The sequence below is a fragment of the Colias croceus genome, chromosome 14 (assembly GCF_905220415.1).
Source record: "Colias croceus chromosome 14, ilColCroc2.1".
In the NCBI taxonomy this organism is placed as follows: domain Eukaryota; kingdom Metazoa; phylum Arthropoda; class Insecta; order Lepidoptera; family Pieridae; genus Colias; species Colias croceus.
In genome coordinates, this window is record NC_059550.1 from 480,849 (window position 1) to 497,650 (window position 16,802).

General features: G+C 32.2%; 1 protein-coding gene across 1 annotated transcript; it reads right to left on the minus strand.

The window, feature by feature from the left end:
• Positions 1–4,258: 4,258 nt before the first annotated feature.
• LOC123697536 lies at positions 4,259–15,754 on the minus strand. Its single transcript, XM_045644081.1, has 7 exons — positions 15,710–15,754; positions 10,412–10,447; positions 9,595–10,076; positions 8,961–9,218; positions 5,857–5,970; positions 4,861–4,971; positions 4,259–4,373 (listed from the first exon to the last, which is right to left on the minus strand). Exons 1-7 carry the CDS (start codon positions 15,752–15,754, stop codon positions 4,259–4,261), a joined length of 1,161 nt encoding a protein of 386 aa, XP_045500037.1.
• Between the last annotated feature and the right edge of the window lie 1,048 nt (positions 15,755–16,802).

Genomic DNA, 16,802 nt, shown 5'->3' on the forward strand with positions numbered 1-16,802 from the left:
AGTGAAAATCTATGTACATTGAAAATCGACCATTTATTTATTTACAAAGATTTAATTTATACACTTGTTAATAGAAAGATAGATTTTAAAGAAAACTTTGTACATCTTTATCGAAACTTGTGACGAATAAAATAATAAATATTTGAATATATTTTATAAGCCAAATTGTAGAATGATTAGAGTTTTCTAAACTAGACTGTAAGTCTAGTAAGAAGTTAAGATTATTTTTATTGGACTTCATTTACGTCGATATATATTAAACCTTATTAAAAGTAACTACACACACCACTCTATCCTAACAATCCGCGAATAAACACCCATAAATGTTGGTGAATGAAACCAAACCGACCCACCTGCGGATGTCCACAAGGCCATGCTTTCACCCAAAGGCATGTATATTTATGTTACACAAGTGTTTATGTAACGCGCTCGTCTGCTCGATGACAGATATCGATGGGTTCGTCAGTCGCTTTGTGAGTTGTGACTAATGCCAACCATTCACTACCTCGAGCCGAGCACCGAACCGTACTTCAAACTTAAACTTATACAAGTCTCATATTGAAGTGAAACTTCTTTATGCATGTTGAGAGTTAAATTTCAAGGTCGCGTCATGGCAATACCGTCACGCCATGGAGTAAATAATTTTGGTATCTTTGAATCTATACAAAGAAGTTTCATTTCTGACTTGTGTGTTCGGCACGAACGCTCTTTTTTTCAATTCTTCTAGAAACTTTGGGATCGTCATACATAGTTTTACCAATTACCACTGGAAGCAGTTTCTACAGAAAAGAACCATAAAAAATACGTAGTTGCTCTTTTAAAATTATGTCAATTTTACATTCTATATTATAATAATGATGCCAAAGAACTGTCCGTGGACATACCCTTCATCGTCCACACACGCTCGCGTTGTACATTTACACGTAGATTCGTCGGCGGACTTGTCGACAGAGACAAGTATATAGTCGGCATAATATGTCAATGAATGGCAGCCATAATGAGCCTTTCATGATACGCTCTGATAGCCATTGTGAGGTTTGAATGGTAATTAATTTCGTTTAGTTGTTGATGTGTAGACTGTGTGAATTTGTTGATTTGATGGATGGTGCAATTATTCAAATAGGTTTGAATTGAAGCTTGTAAGTTGTAATGTCCTTTTCTTTTAAATCTGGTATTTAGATGAAGTAATATATAATAACAACCTCATAATGTACATTGTTCATTGCCGATTTACATGAAATGTGGCACACACATAGAGGGTAACTTGTCTTAACACATATGGATTTTTATCATGGAAATTCTTCGGGATGTTTACATGTCATGTCGCCCTAAATAAGTAAATAGTTGATGATATAATATGTTTAGCTACGTCCATATCTCGTTAGATAAGACAGTGCATGTGCTGCGGCAGATGTATGATGGACCACCAACAGAAACATATGAACGATTGAAATTCAAAGCTAGGATCGATGGATGAAATTCGACATTCAATCTAACTATTACCAAATTACACAAGAACGGCTGAATAGATTTTACTAATTTTTATCTTGTTGGATTTTTTCAACTTGCATAAATAAAGTAATTGTGTAGAAATATTATTTTTTTTTTAAATCTTCGTCTATTCAAACGGAGCGGCTAGCTATGATGTAGACTATAAAACAATAAAGACTTATGCATTATGCAATTTTAAAAAATAAAAGATCCTTCAACTTATCAGAAGCTATGTATCAACTTTCTGATATATTTGCATAATGTGTTCTCGTCATTGGAAGATGAGCAATTAAATTGTCGGATTCATCTCGATAAATGTGCTTTCAAATGTTTTGTTGTTTACATTTTAATGTGTATTGTAATGTCAGCTTTCAAGTTTGGTTTTAGCGATCTGAAGATTGAAATCAAAATATGGAAAGTTGAAAAAATACATTATGAAAGGAAGAATCTTTTGAGATAGGATGCCGACAGTCACGACTGCTGCTTAAAATAATTTATATGATATGCCAGCTTCTATTTCTACAATTTAAATAAAAAAACACAAGTTTAGCATTTATTCAAATAGCACAAAACAAAAAGACAATCAACAAAAAGTAGCAACTTAGATAAAACATAGAGTTTAGAAAAACTGTTAGCCACTATCCTACTAATATTTTAAATGTGAATGTTTGTTTAAATGTGAACCGATTAACATGAATTGTGGCACACACAGAGGGTAACTTGCATAAACACATAGGATAGTTTTTATCCCGAAAATCCCACGCGAACGGGAACTTTGCGGGTTTTCCTTTCACTACGCGTGGGAAGCTGCGGGCGAAAAGCTATTGTTGTCACACTTATAATAAGTAATCCTTGAACTCTATACTAGAAACCAGTGTTAGAACATCATATAGGTGATATGATTCATCTAATTGAAGCTGATTACAGATATAAGGGTCGACGAGTCCAGTTTCTACGCGTGGCCAAGCGCGGCAATCAGGTCGAGCTGACGGATGCGCGACACCGGACACATCCGCCACTGTCACTTTGTGAGCATTGATTCTCAATATGTTGGAAAAATAATTATAAGGATTATCAGTTTATTTATCTACATCAAATAAAAGAATTTCTAGCTCTGCTAGAAAATTTTTCTTTCTATTAAAGAAACATTTAAGCTATTGCATAGCTTCTATCGCGGGCCTTGAGCGCGGGGACCGAATCGAGAAATTCCGTAACGAAAAAACCTCACGCTCCCTACTCCGACGGGCTTGGAGGTGTGGCTTGAAGGCATGCTATGCAATAGCTTTACCGCGGCCGCGGCATTGATGTTCCGCTCCTAATGATGATGTAGCGATGTGTGATCGTAGCGCGCGTAGAGCTATGTAAACTATCTGGGACTAGGACTAGTTTATCTTTTGAGCTCGGTCAAACAAACTCTTTAGTTTTATAAATTAGTATAGATATTGAATTGTAGTAAAATATCAATTCAAAAAAGGTGTTGTTCAAAAATTTAAGACATTTCGATATAGTCACAGGTAACAGTAAAAATATGATATATTTCCATAATATGATGTTATCATTTATCAAAAATGTTAAAACATAATAAGGTATTGGTATTGGTTAAATGTTTTTGCGGTTTAGTTCTGTCCATTCATAACGTTATTTAATTCAGAATGATATTTATTGTATGTTATATGTCATGAAACATAAAAAATCGAACATAGTTTGAGAACAACTGTCTCTAATGAGTCGAACTTATTAAAGAACTTCATAAAAGCGATGTATTGAGGAAGCGGCAAGAATTAAACTATTAGTTGAACTCTTTTATGACAAATGTAATTAATTTCTTGTGTTAATTGTATGGAAAGTTGAGTATTTTATAATATAACGGATTTCCTTCCAAGTGTGTTTTAGATAAGAATTGCGATAGTTTAACCAACTAATTATGTTTAAAAAGCCGCTCGATATAATTAATATTTATTTATAATCTATGTCACTTGGGCATAATAAAGTTACTTACTGAAAACATAAAGATTAACATTAAGAAAACAAAATGCAATAACTTTCTCATAACAGTTATATATGTACCTATGTATATAATTATATACATAGGTACTTTGTACTTTGCTAGGTTAATTAACATAGCACAAGTATAGAAAAAGTTCAGTCTTAAGCTGAAATCTTCATTCGATTTTTCAATTGAAGAGTTACAACATATTTCACACACATAAATCGAATTTTACTTATTGATAAAAGTTTCAGTTTTATTGCATGTAAATATTTAGGTTTATTATCGCTGATGAAGTAAAATGAAATCAGTGTTAAGTAAGCCTCGATAAACTTGAGACCACACAATTTGTGTTGCGTTACGCGCGTTGAACTCGTTATTATGTAAAATATAATTCGGATATCCGGTTGAATAATGTACAGAATTTATTTATGTATTTAGAAAAATTACATCACAGTTCAATGGTTAATATTTATGGTCAGGGGTTTAGAAGGGTCAGGGTTCCAAAAACTATGCCAATAATATATCTACGATTTCTATAAAAAGCTTTTTATTTCTCTACGTGGTATTGGACACAATTATAGATATATTAAGATTTGTGCGTTAAACGTTTTTAAGCAACTGTACTGTATATTTGTTTGTAAATATATATTTTTTAAAAATATGCTGTAATTTGATTTTACACAGGTAATGAAATGCATGCAGTAAAAGAACATAAAATTTCACTTTTAAGTCAGGCGTAAAATTAAACAACAATGTATAACATAATATTTATTTAACTTAAGGTCTCTTTCCACTACTATGATAAGCTAACAACCAGGATAACACTTCGTTCATAGCGCCGGGATCGTCACACGGGATTTTATAGCAGTGCTTTTGTCGCGGGGTTGCTTGTCTGAAATAAATTCAAAGTAATGAATAATAAAATTAATAACAATTTCTTTTGCGTTATTTGTTTACTAGATATTCGTTACTAAAAACGACATTGTAACATACAAGCTTTTCAAGCGTAGTTTTAAAATTGTAAGATATACAATTTAAATTATGACTTAATATTAACATTTACTGTAGCTAGTAGCTACTCAAATGTTTTCTGGCGTTTAAAATTTTAAAACTAATTGCATGATCACATCTTTTCTTCAGATATGAAAAAGTTTAAAAACACACAAACACCCATCCACGCACATATTCTGGTAATTTATAATTAGGTTAGTATACCACAATGTGTTTGTAAATAACCAATAGTATCGCTTCAAACGCTAAACGCTTCAAACTTCAAACTAAATGAAAGGATATCATTGGTCTATAAAACAAATTCCTCGCTACACATCCTCACAGATTATTGGTGGAAAAGGATCCATATAACTCCTATATTTACTTACCGTAAATAATTTCTCTCAGAATGTATTTCGCAGAGCAGCCTACGCTTGCAGCGCTCGCTGATGCGCGGCAAGTTGTCGCCGACTGAGCGCCGCGTGAAATGGTTTCCATAGCTGAAAGGATATGTCTAAGGTTTATTTTTATGAATTATTTGCTGATAATGTTATAGATAAGAGGATTTATTTTAATGTGGTTGAGGGAATTGATAGATTTTCACAATATAAACTCTTGGGAAAGCCTCTGTTGATATTATGGAGGGACATAGTCATATAAGTTTTAATATGTGGATTTAAATTTCAATTTCTTAATTTCAGCAATCAGGATTGATGAATAATAGAAACGACAATTCTCCTAACTGTTTAATAGTAAATGTAATTATATTTTTTAAATTCACAAGTCTTCAATCGAAAATTTTATAATACTTAGTACTTATGCAAAATGAGGCAATTATAGGAAACATTATATTTATCCTATCCCGGATCTTCTCGATTCTATATGCACCGAAATCACACAAAAGTAGGACACTATAAATATCCACCGGGGAAAGCTACAAGGAAAATTAATAAAATTACATAAAACATGTACAATAGCGAGCTTACGATGCAACACGCAACTTGCACACGCAGCCTTACGTCAAGTTACGTAACTTAGTTTCACTTGCAGGTTAACGTTTGGAAGACAAGTAAGCAAGGACGCTTAGCAAGGTTATAGAGAAATGATCCTTATCAAGTATTATGGAAAAGCCATGGATTTATTGGAATTAGATTTTTTTTATCCGATAAAAAAAGAATTAGTTTATTGTAATTGCAATTAATAAATAAATGAAATACTTGATTATTTATTTATTTATAACACTTTATTGTACAATCGAGAGAGGACATAGCAGAAAATTACCAGTATTATAAAACGGCATAATTTGTACAACAGGCGGCCTTATTCCTCAACAGCAATCTCTACCAGGCAACCTGGTAGAAGATGTACGAAGTAATAATACTCACGGGTTATTCTCAACGGTGTGCAGTTCGATGAGGTTGGGTGTGAGGGCGGACACTATGATGCCGACCGGCACCAGCGCTGTGATCAGGTGCAGGAGGCCCTGCCAGGGGTTCTTACTGTGGAAATATATTTAGCTGTTAACTAATAATATAGTGTACTAGCGGTCCACTCCGGCTTCGCCGGTGGTACATATTTTGCAATAAAAGGTAGCCTATGTTCTTTCTCAGGGTCTAAAGATTTCATCAAAATCGGTCCAGTAGTTTATGCGTGAAAACCATACATACATACATACGTAATTACAAACCTTTTCTTTTTATAATATTAGTATAGATTAAGCTTTTGAAGTAAAAATTAAAAATAATTAGTTTAAGAACTAAGGATACTTGTAAAACTTTGTGTAAAAAAGTGTAAATAGTATTTAGTTGTACATCATAAATATATTTCTGTTAATAGTTTTGTAGCATTTACTTAGTTATGTCATTAATATTTATGGCAAAAAAGTAACAATAAATAGTTGAACGTGAAATGAACATTCTTCTCTCCAATAAAAATACTCATCTCACAACTACGAATGAGTAGAAAAAACCACAAAACTGAAAAATGAACTTCATTCAAAAAACAGTAGTAACTATGAACGCATGTCAACTACATCCGAAAATCGATCGCACGAGTCCCGGTCATGTAAAACTTACAACTTTATCAGCACGAGCCATCAAAACACATCTGAATCATCAATATACCATTACACTCATGTCATAATATCCCACTAATATCCGCATAGTGCATGGCGGATGCTCAAAGATCAGGTTTTTTATTTATTTAGAAGGAAAAGTGGCACACTTATGACAAACGTTGCTCAAAAGCTATTAAACTGTACGTCCTGTCCTTTCGGCTCTGTTTGAAGAGCTTTGAAAGCTATAAATCATTTTAAATAAACAAATTGAATAGATTAGCTATATATTATTTTCAAGGCAAGATTTGGCATCCGTAGTCCATACATAAGATAAATACCAGTATACTTATTTTATGCACTTCAAAGGTTTGTTCCTTTCAAAAACCAAATTTAAATTTCAGAATGTGAAAAATCATAATGTCGAGCATAGATTAATTAACAACATAATAGCAAATAAACACTGCAAATAAATTAAATTAAGAAAGTAATAAAACACTGAAAATCTTAAGATTTTTAAAATAAAATAAACGTAATTCAAATGACTATAAAATACATACACTTGCAAGATCCTTTCTTTCAAAAGAAATATAAGCTATTAAAACTTAGAAAGCTGCATAATATTCTATGCAGCAAATCAATTTGCAAATGCGATTTTTAGAAGTTATAAAACTTTAATATATTCTTGAATTTGAATTTCATGCAGCGTTGTATTACTATCACTACATAGTATAAAAAAGTCAGTGTTGCTGTCTGTCTGTCCCTATGTATGCTTAAATCTTTAAAACTACGGAACAGATTTTCAGCATTTAATAAATAGAGTGATTCTCGAGGAAGGTTGTAGTATTAAGTATATGTTTTACTAGCTGTGCCCTGCGGTTTTACCTGCAGTGCTCCACTCTTGTTGGTCTTAGCATGATGATATATAGCCTATAGCCTTCCTCGATAAATGGGCTATCTAACACCAAAATAATTTTTCAAATCGGACCAGTAGTTCCTGAGATTAGCGCGTTCAAACAAGCAAACTCTTCAGCTTTATAATATTATAGTATAAATTATATTTTAGACAAAGCTGACGAAGCCTAGGTTGGAAAGCTAGTCTTAACATAAAATTAACGTTAAAATCGTTTATATTTATTGCAATCCGACGTCCATTTAGCATACATCGGCGAAATTATTAATTCTCTCCTAAGTGAAAGGATACGTCAGTATGTACTCTCTGAATAATTGTAGGCTAGTGATGTATGTACGCATGGAGTAGTGATGTGCTTAATATTAATACAAGTGATAACTGCGTTAAAAACAACCGACTTCAAACTTGCACTTGCAAAATTTACAAATACCTACAGACAAAAATGCTTATAAAATAAAAACTACTGGGCCTATCCGAATAACTTTTTATGGGACCAATTCGACACCATCCCGCATCGAACAAAAAAAGAATCACGTAAATCGGTTCAGAAACCTCGGAGTAATCGGTGTACATACATAAAAAAAAAAAAAAATATACCGGCCGAATTGATAACCTCCTCCTTTTTTTTGAAGTCGGTTAAAAATGTTATAAAGTAATACAAAAGATACCTATACAATATTAATTAAAATACACATATTATAAAACGATAGATTTGTTTTAACTAAATTACTTATCTGTATAATATTTTCAGGGAAATTTTATTGAAATTTTTGTAAATTATTAGCTACCTAATTCGAACTAATTAAAGTGACTTGTATTTTAAACCAACCTAAGTAGGATTAATTTAAACCAAGGGTTCAGTTTGAGTTGAACTTTTAATAATTAACAAGAAATTAAAGCAGACCAACAAGCCTTAAACTCGATTTAAAATTAAATTTAAACAATGATTATTTAACGGCTGGCATCACTGGATCGCCAGCCCTACAAGTCTCAATATATTCATAACCAAGTGCTGAATGTTCTAGAACAGATTGTATTTATACACACAAAAAAAAAAAGATTAAAATTTCGCCCATCACTACACTTCCCACTTAACTATGAGCTTTCATCCGCATCAGTAATTGTTACGGATTATCATCACAACATCTCATTATGTTATTTGTAAACATTCTGCCTTTCGCTAATTCTATTAAAGTAACTAAAGTACACTTTTGTTTTGTCCCAGATTATAATTTGGTCTTGGTATGTGGAAATTAAAACTTTCGAGTTCGAGTCAAATCGAAGTTTTAAACTGTTGAGTTGCGATTTAATATTAGTCTTAATATGGTAGCTAATGGCTATGTAGGACTTTGTAATTACTCCAGGCATCTTTAAATATGCCTAAAGCCTTAAAATAATGAGATTACAACAAAAAATTAGGTAAACGATAACTCATGTCCTTATTATCCTAGAGAACCTATTTTACGGATAATTATACATTTAATTTAATTTCAATAACAACAATAACATTATTTTCAACTTACTATTTCTTCACTTCCTTTTCCTTCTCATCATGGAATTCAAGTCCAAAGTCATCTCCATCCCCATCAGAGCCTGGTTTATCTTTAAAAGGACCTGGATTCTTGTACAAAGAACCAGCTGGTAACTTTACAGGCACTTCTACAGTTGGTTTGGAATCATAATCAGGTTTTATTGGCTTGTACAAATTGTTTTCTTTGTACGGCTTGTCGAGATACTCTTTGGGTTTCTTGTAATCCAGCTTGTAGAAATCGTTTGGTGAACTGAAATAATAAATGGTACATAAGATAAGATAAGGGGTCCTGTGTTCTATTCCCGGTGCAGACGAAGAAAAAAAAATGTCTCGGTCTGGCAGGACACAGAAGGCTGACAAGTAGGTGACTTGTCCCTAAAGAAAGAAATCGATCAGTGAAACAGATGTACGCATAATACATCTGCCCCTTAGGGGACACGGGACTTCACACACATAAGATAATGTTTATTTACTAATTCTGGCTAATTTTTTTTTTAATCTGTTCAGTAGTTTTTATGTGAAAGAAGAGCAGATGGCAGTTTAAGATTCCATATATTGTAGTAGTCGTTAATTTTCAGTTAGAAAATTTTAATATAATAATTTGAACTTGTTAAAAAAACTTTTACCTGATAAAACCACTTTTAACAGGAGTGAATGGATCAGTATGTCTCACTGTCGGAATAATAAAAGCATCTTCATCGTAAAAGTTTCCTAATTGTTGACTTGGTTTAAATACTTTACTGTCATCAGTTTTATTTTTATTAGTATGTTCTATTTCTTCTTTTTCATCTTTAATTTTGGGATTAGTTAAAGTAGCATCTACATTCCATGTTGTAGCTTCACTTTTATGAAATTTTATCGGATCTACATTTTCTTGATTAGTTTTCTTTGTAGTTGTTTCTATTTGTTTGTTATCTGTGTCTAAGTCTATTTCATTTGATTCTCTGTGTTCTTTACTTGTTTCATCTGTGATTGTAATTATTTCTTCGCTCACTTCTTTTTTATTTAATGTTTTATTCACAGGAAACAAAGTGGTTGTGTTATATTCGTCATAGCTTCTAACCTCATATGCGGCACTTGTTAAGATGCATACAGCGTATATTACTATCTGAAAAAGATATAGAATTTTTTTTATTATAACATGATGCGTATTCAAACAGGCAAGTTCATGTAGATTGTATAAATACAGACTACTTCAATGTCAGATAAGACTATATTTGAAGAGGTGCAAAAATCGGAATCTCCATTCCAATCACAATTTTTGTTATTTCAAAAAACAATGTCTATCCAAAATACTTTCAAATCATACTTTACATTCCATCTCTATTATTCTAACCTTTAAATGAATTCAAAAGGTAAATAGATCCGAATGTTATGCAATATACTGAAAACATATTGGACAAATCCGTACGATCCATGCGCTCGCGCCGGTCAGTGACATACCGAGAGAAAGTGCCTTGCGTCACGTCGGAGCACCGACTGTTACGTAGCGCGAGTTTTTGCGTCGCTTTATAGGTCAATGGGAGTTATTATGCAATCGTGCTAATGTATACTTGAAATGAACTTATTTTGAGTACTGCCCCCCTAGCCAAGTGGCTTTCTGTTAGCGAAGCGTTCAATAGAATAGACTACGAATGTATGAGGTTGACGTAAGCTGTAGATAAACGTATATTGGGGGGCTGTACTCGAAATAAGCGAGTTTAGTTATAGCGGTGTCGGAAGTGGGACGAGCCGAATGCAGATGCCGTTTATAAAGTTTAATATTGTAATTATTTAGCCTTGAAGGAGGCTTTCTTTAGCATGTACCGGGGATTAACTCAGGATCCCTGTACTTCAATTCATGCGCTGAAATACACTGGCAGTAAAAGAAAATATAGTTCTGATGTGAAACAGGTAGTAACTCTACTTTATACCTACACTTATCACAACATGGAATTTTTCAGACAGAAGGAAATGGTTTGTATTTTATAATATTACAGGCGTTATTCCGTTGGCAATATGAATACCTATGAAATTAAGTACGAATTTCAAGTTTCATTCTCATATTAGCTGTTGTCGTGTTTGTTTTATAAATAAGTAATACAATCCATACTAATATTATAAATGCGAAAGTAACTCTGTCTGTCTGTCTGTTACTCAATCACGCCTAAACTACTGAACCAATTTGCATGAAATTTGGTATGGAGATATTTTGATACCCGAGAAAGGACATAGGCTACCTTTTATTGCGAAATATGTACCACGGGCGAAGCCGGGGCGGACCACTAGTTACCTATAAATAGTTGCATTGTGATAAGAAAGATAGTAGATAGCTAGCTTAGTCTAAATAATTATATACTTAAGACATGCTATACATAGGTCTAAGGTCGTTACGGATGATTATTCAATAGAAGATAAACATCTAGAAAATATATAAGCTTTCCACTTGCTTTTACTTTCAAATCGCTTTTTCTTACATTAAAGTTAGTCAAAAAGTTAAAAATATACACGAGTTCGATAAAATTTGCATTTCGTGAGAAATAAATGCAATGGTTCCAAAAATATAATTGGTAATTTTACTTGACGGTCAAAAAAAATGAAAGAGATCTTTTAAATTTCAAGATACTTTGCGTATGTAAATATTTAGTCCGACCTCAGTTGAAAATATTACATGCTAGAGACTAGTATAGTATTTTTTATAAATTTTGAACATTTAAGGTTTTTTGGATGTAGGAATAACATAAAAAAGTAAAAAAAAAAAAAGAAAAATAAATAAATATTCTAAAAGTTGACTGCCCAAAAAGTATTTCCGTTGACTAGATATTATTTACACAGAAAGTTACAGAACTTCGTACTTTCTTCTAAAAACTATCCCTACTAAAATATTATTATTTTTTTCGAACTATTTCACATCGAGATGAATTTTGAGAATTTGTCATAATTATTTTATAAACTTATAATATTTTTTTCAAGTTCAATCCGAGAAAAATCTTGGAAAATGGCTGGTGTTTAAAATATAACAGAAAATTATATTTCATTTTCAATATAATTGATTCGTAGATTTGTAGAAAGTACTTATATAATACAACAGTAAGACCTTCAGTGTCTAGACCTTATTTATCTGTATCGTGATATCTTCAGTAACAAATTCGGTATCTGTGGTACATGACTAACCCTTAACCTCTGCCATTTCTTGACTTTCTCGAATATTCCTTCTAACGATCGCAGTGACTGCAAATTGCTGCAAAACTATAGAGATTTCTTCCCAGTATTTGAATTGCATCAGATTGTGATTGCATCGTGTACAGATATATAATATTTACTTCTTTATATACTTACACTTTACTAAGTTTACTTTCTATATTCCGGTAAAGTTTCATCCAAATAGATTCAGTAGTTTTTTCGTGTAAGAGTAACAAACATACTTCCATCCATATATTTTAAAACTTTCGCGTTTATAATTATTAAGTAGGTATTATCCATAATTTACAAAAAGAGTATTGAAATCTATCTATACTAATATTATAAAGAGGAAAGGTTTGTAATTATGTATGTATCTATGTATGTATGGTTTTCACGCATAAACTACTGGACCGATTTAAAAAATTCGTTCACCATTAGAAAGCTGCATCTTCACTGAGCAACATACGCTAGGTTTTATCTCGGAAATCCCACGGGAACGGGAACTATGCGAGTTTTTCTATGAAAACGCGGGCGAGGCCGCAGGCGGAAAGCTAATATTATCTAAAATACTGTTCTTGAAGTAACAATTCAACGGATTACCTACATAAATAAGATTTTTTTTAAAACAAAATATGTTAATAATAGTGGGAGTATCGCAAAGGTGATATCTTACAGCATTATTGATATTATAGCATTACCCTATATAGATATCAATTGAAAATGATGAATAGTCATATAATGAAATTGATATGACTTATAGAAAAGGTCAAGAAAGTAGGCGTAAATAAATACCTATACATGTAAGTTATAATAACTTATCATTCATTTTAATAGGGCGAAGAAAAGTACAGTTGAATAATTTACACTGATAAAAAGTTAATGTACCTAAATCCTCAACTCTATTCTTATGCACTTATTTAAAAGAGATGTCAACAAATACCTACCTATACCTACATAAAGACGGAAAATAAGCACTGTCCTTTTAGGTATACGAATTATAGGTGTTTGGTAAATGTCACTGTTTAATTACGGGCCTTCATCTCATCATTCAAACATAATTGTTCTTTACTAAATAATAAGTCGTAAGTTCGTACAAAAGAGTCAAATTAATATAATAGTGTATAACGTTAATTATCTCGAAAGTGCTTCATCAATTAAAGCTAGCGAAATTTTTCAAATTATCTGACCTACTACACAATTAGGGACGTTCACTATCATCTCGTTACATTGTTACGAACATTTTTTAGATATTTCTGAAAGTACCTATATATTTTCTTGCTTTTTCTTTTTGTATGCTAAGGCGATCCAGTTTATGAAAATTACTAGATTTCCGCCCGCGGCTTCGCCCGCGTTTTCAAAGAAAAACCCGCATAGTTCCCGTTCCCATGGGATTTCCGGGATAAAACCTATTTTATGTGTTAATCCAAGTTACCCTCTATATGTGTGCTTAATTTTATTGTAATCGGTTCAGTAGTATTTGCGTGAAAGAGTAACAAACACACACATACACAACCTCGCAAACTTTCGCATTTATAATATTAGTAGGACTGTTTTATATGGAAGATAAAAGACGCAGGTTCTAATCCCGCCTCGCATAATCGAATCCCTTCTATTATTTCATCATCATCATCAGCCCATATATTATGTTGCCACTGATGGGACTCGTACCTCTTATGAGTTTCTATTATTTAAATTCTTCAAATATGTACGAATCAAAATACAGGTAGGGCAAATACTTGAGCCACATAACAAACCAATATATTAAATCTTTCCGACTAGACGTCATGTCTCGATCGACGGTTACGCAACCACAGATTCAAAAAATCTGGCGGTCAACCACAAACAATAGAACATCGTGTAATTAACCACAGATAAGGTAAGCTATTTCTCGGACAGGTGCAGTGAAAGCTATGGGAATGTGCTTCGCTGTCGTGGTTACGTAATAGATATTGTGTGTAATGGTGAGATGGGCTCTCTGTGTTGAATGAAGCCATTCAAACGGTAGGTATGTGATGTCAAACGGTTGTGTTTTGTGATTGATTTGTTGAGTTTCCCTCTAAGATAAAATAACCGATTTTAACGCAAGAAAAATACAAATAAATATAAACATTTAGAAAGAGCGTAAGCAAGAAGCGTTTAACTTATAAGTTCACCAATTTAACAGGTTTAGAAAAAAATTAAGCTATTTCTAACTTAAAAGATAGAGATTAATTTGTAAGTGTAGCTAAATCTACGTTTACTTTAGTTAGGGCTGTAATACACTTTTAGTTTACAGTGTAACATAAAATAATCGTAAAAGTACCCGCTTATAATTAAGAAATCAATCTTGTTAAAAAGCATTCATACATTAGCTTTCAAATAAATTTTAACGATAGGCTATTACGGTCAAGTAAGTACCTTAAAGTGAAGGTATCGATGCGGTACTTCACTATGATTTATCGATAACAGCCAAATATCGACAACCGTTAGTCGATATTCGCTAGCCGGTCACGATCGTGTCGCAATGAAGATCTTAAATTTAATTGTTATTTATTGTTCTGTATGCGGTTTGCTCGACTGTGATGTTATATAAGTTGATGATTAAACCGAATTCCGATGGCCATTCTTGCTAATTTGAGAAATGAGAAGGGAATTTCTTGTTTTATTTTTTGTCCATTTTTGATTATATACAGAGCTTCTTTCAGTCGAATATTGTACAGATGCGAAACATTTTATACAAAGTAATACTACCTACTTATACTTTCTATATCGAGAAGAGCTTTTATATCCGTTAGATTGAATTGCAAAATCCGTGAGATACTAATCTTTATCTTTAGTGTAGAAAATTCTGGTAATACACCCAATTAGGCTACTACATACCCTGTACCACATATGTTAGTACAGAATTCAACAATGTTTCTTATCTAATGAAGAAAGAGTTAATTAAAAAGTAATGTATTAAAATATTATAATAAACTCACCATGATCAAAACTCCGTGGGGTGTCAACACAAACTAGGAACTTTATGGCATTTCTTATTTATAATATTGCACTTGCCAAGATTCTACCATTATTGTATGAAAATATTAGTGATGTTATAGTTTAATCGATAGTTAAAGTAACAACTGGATCAAGAATATTTGTTTCTGTATCAGATTATGGTCAAAATGCATTATATCGATAGAAAATTAGTATCTATAAAAATCGTGTAAGTACAATTTCAATAAAATGTGAAGCAACATTAATAGGTTTTTATTTCAATTACGATTACCTTGCATTATTCTTGCAATATTTAAAAGACGTATATTGTATTTTATTTTCATGACTAAAGCATTAATTTTCAAATTCATTGTTTTCATTAAAAATAATATATTCTTTGGATCTTATTTTTTTATGTCCTTACTGCTTACTATTTGTTAAATTTTTTACATTGATGCTACATGCATGCATAAATATAATAAAAAACGACTCTTTATAGTTTTCTCTGTTTAGCGTTTTCATATCGAAAATATTTCATAGTTTTAGGACAGAGCTTTACATTTATTACGCAAAAGACGATAATTACACAAATATCGATACTTACACTTTATCGATACTTACGAACATCACTACTAATTTTCCGGCGGCTAAGCTCGCGCGTCGCATTGTTTCATGTGTAATTAGAGCCAGTGTACGTAACTCGAGTCATTATAACTTTTTCTAAACGCTCGAGGAAGTTGTGGCTCCTATTTGCCAGCTCATAGCACGTATTTGCATTTACTTTATGCAACAATAGGTACATAGGTACATACGTATTACTTGATGCAACAATTTAATAGGTGCATACATATTGCGTTTAGATCTTTACGTCATAGGATTGGATAAATTGCTTCTAATGTTATGCATGTCAACCTGTGATTCCCAAGGGTGGTGGAAAAGAGGACGCATTGTGTAATAGGGAATGCATGAAACTTAATCTAGTGAAGAAAAAAATTCTTTGATGGAATTCTTAGTAGATAGTAGATATTTATAATGCTGTGATCATACATACCTAGTTAACAGAAGGGCATATTATGTTGACATTATTTCTAAACCCATTTTTAAGAACAGTAATAAATAAGAAAAAAATATGTCAAATTTGAGGGTATTTGAAAAAAATTATGCTAATGGTGAACGCAATTTGACCCCTGTATTCTTTATCTTACAAAAAAGTCTTAAATAAGCAGTGTCACGTACCATGCAGAGGTTTGCTATTCGAAGAATGTTAATAATATTTTAGACAACTTTCTAGACCGTTACGTTATTGAATATTTATATAAATTATGAATATATGAAGTGGGCCTGATTTGCAAATTCAAGCGCGTGCCTAATTAGCTTTCTAGATTCGTTTGTTATTACATAAGATATGGTTGTTAAAGGAATGAGATTATAAGGTTCACCTCAATTTATTTATGGTATTCTTATGCAGAAAATGTAAATTTGTCATACAGCTGGTACACCAGATTTTGATGATATAGATAGGTGTGTATTTTAAGGTACTTAATTTGTCACTGAATATTTTTAAGACATGTTGGATTGGTGGTTTTCAATCGCCTATAAACATGTTTAGATAGGGTGAACCTCCTTTAATTGATTTTTATTAGTTTTGTGCCTATATTCACTCTTTTACGAGACAATCGATCTGCATACATATATTCATAGCGTGTCAGTTTGG

Coding starts and splice junctions, on each gene's coding strand:
- LOC123697536 (XM_045644081.1), bottom strand. CDS start 15,754: ATGCGACGCGCGAGCTTAGCCGCCGGAAAATTAGTAGTGATGTTC. Junction 5,971..8,960: donor GAAAAGGAAGTGAAGAAATA/GTAAGTTGAAAA, acceptor ATATTTCCACAG/TAAGAACCCCTGGCAGGGCC. Junction 4,972..5,856: donor CACACCGTTGAGAATAACCC/GTGAGTATTATT, acceptor ATATCCTTTCAG/CTATGGAAACCATTTCACGC.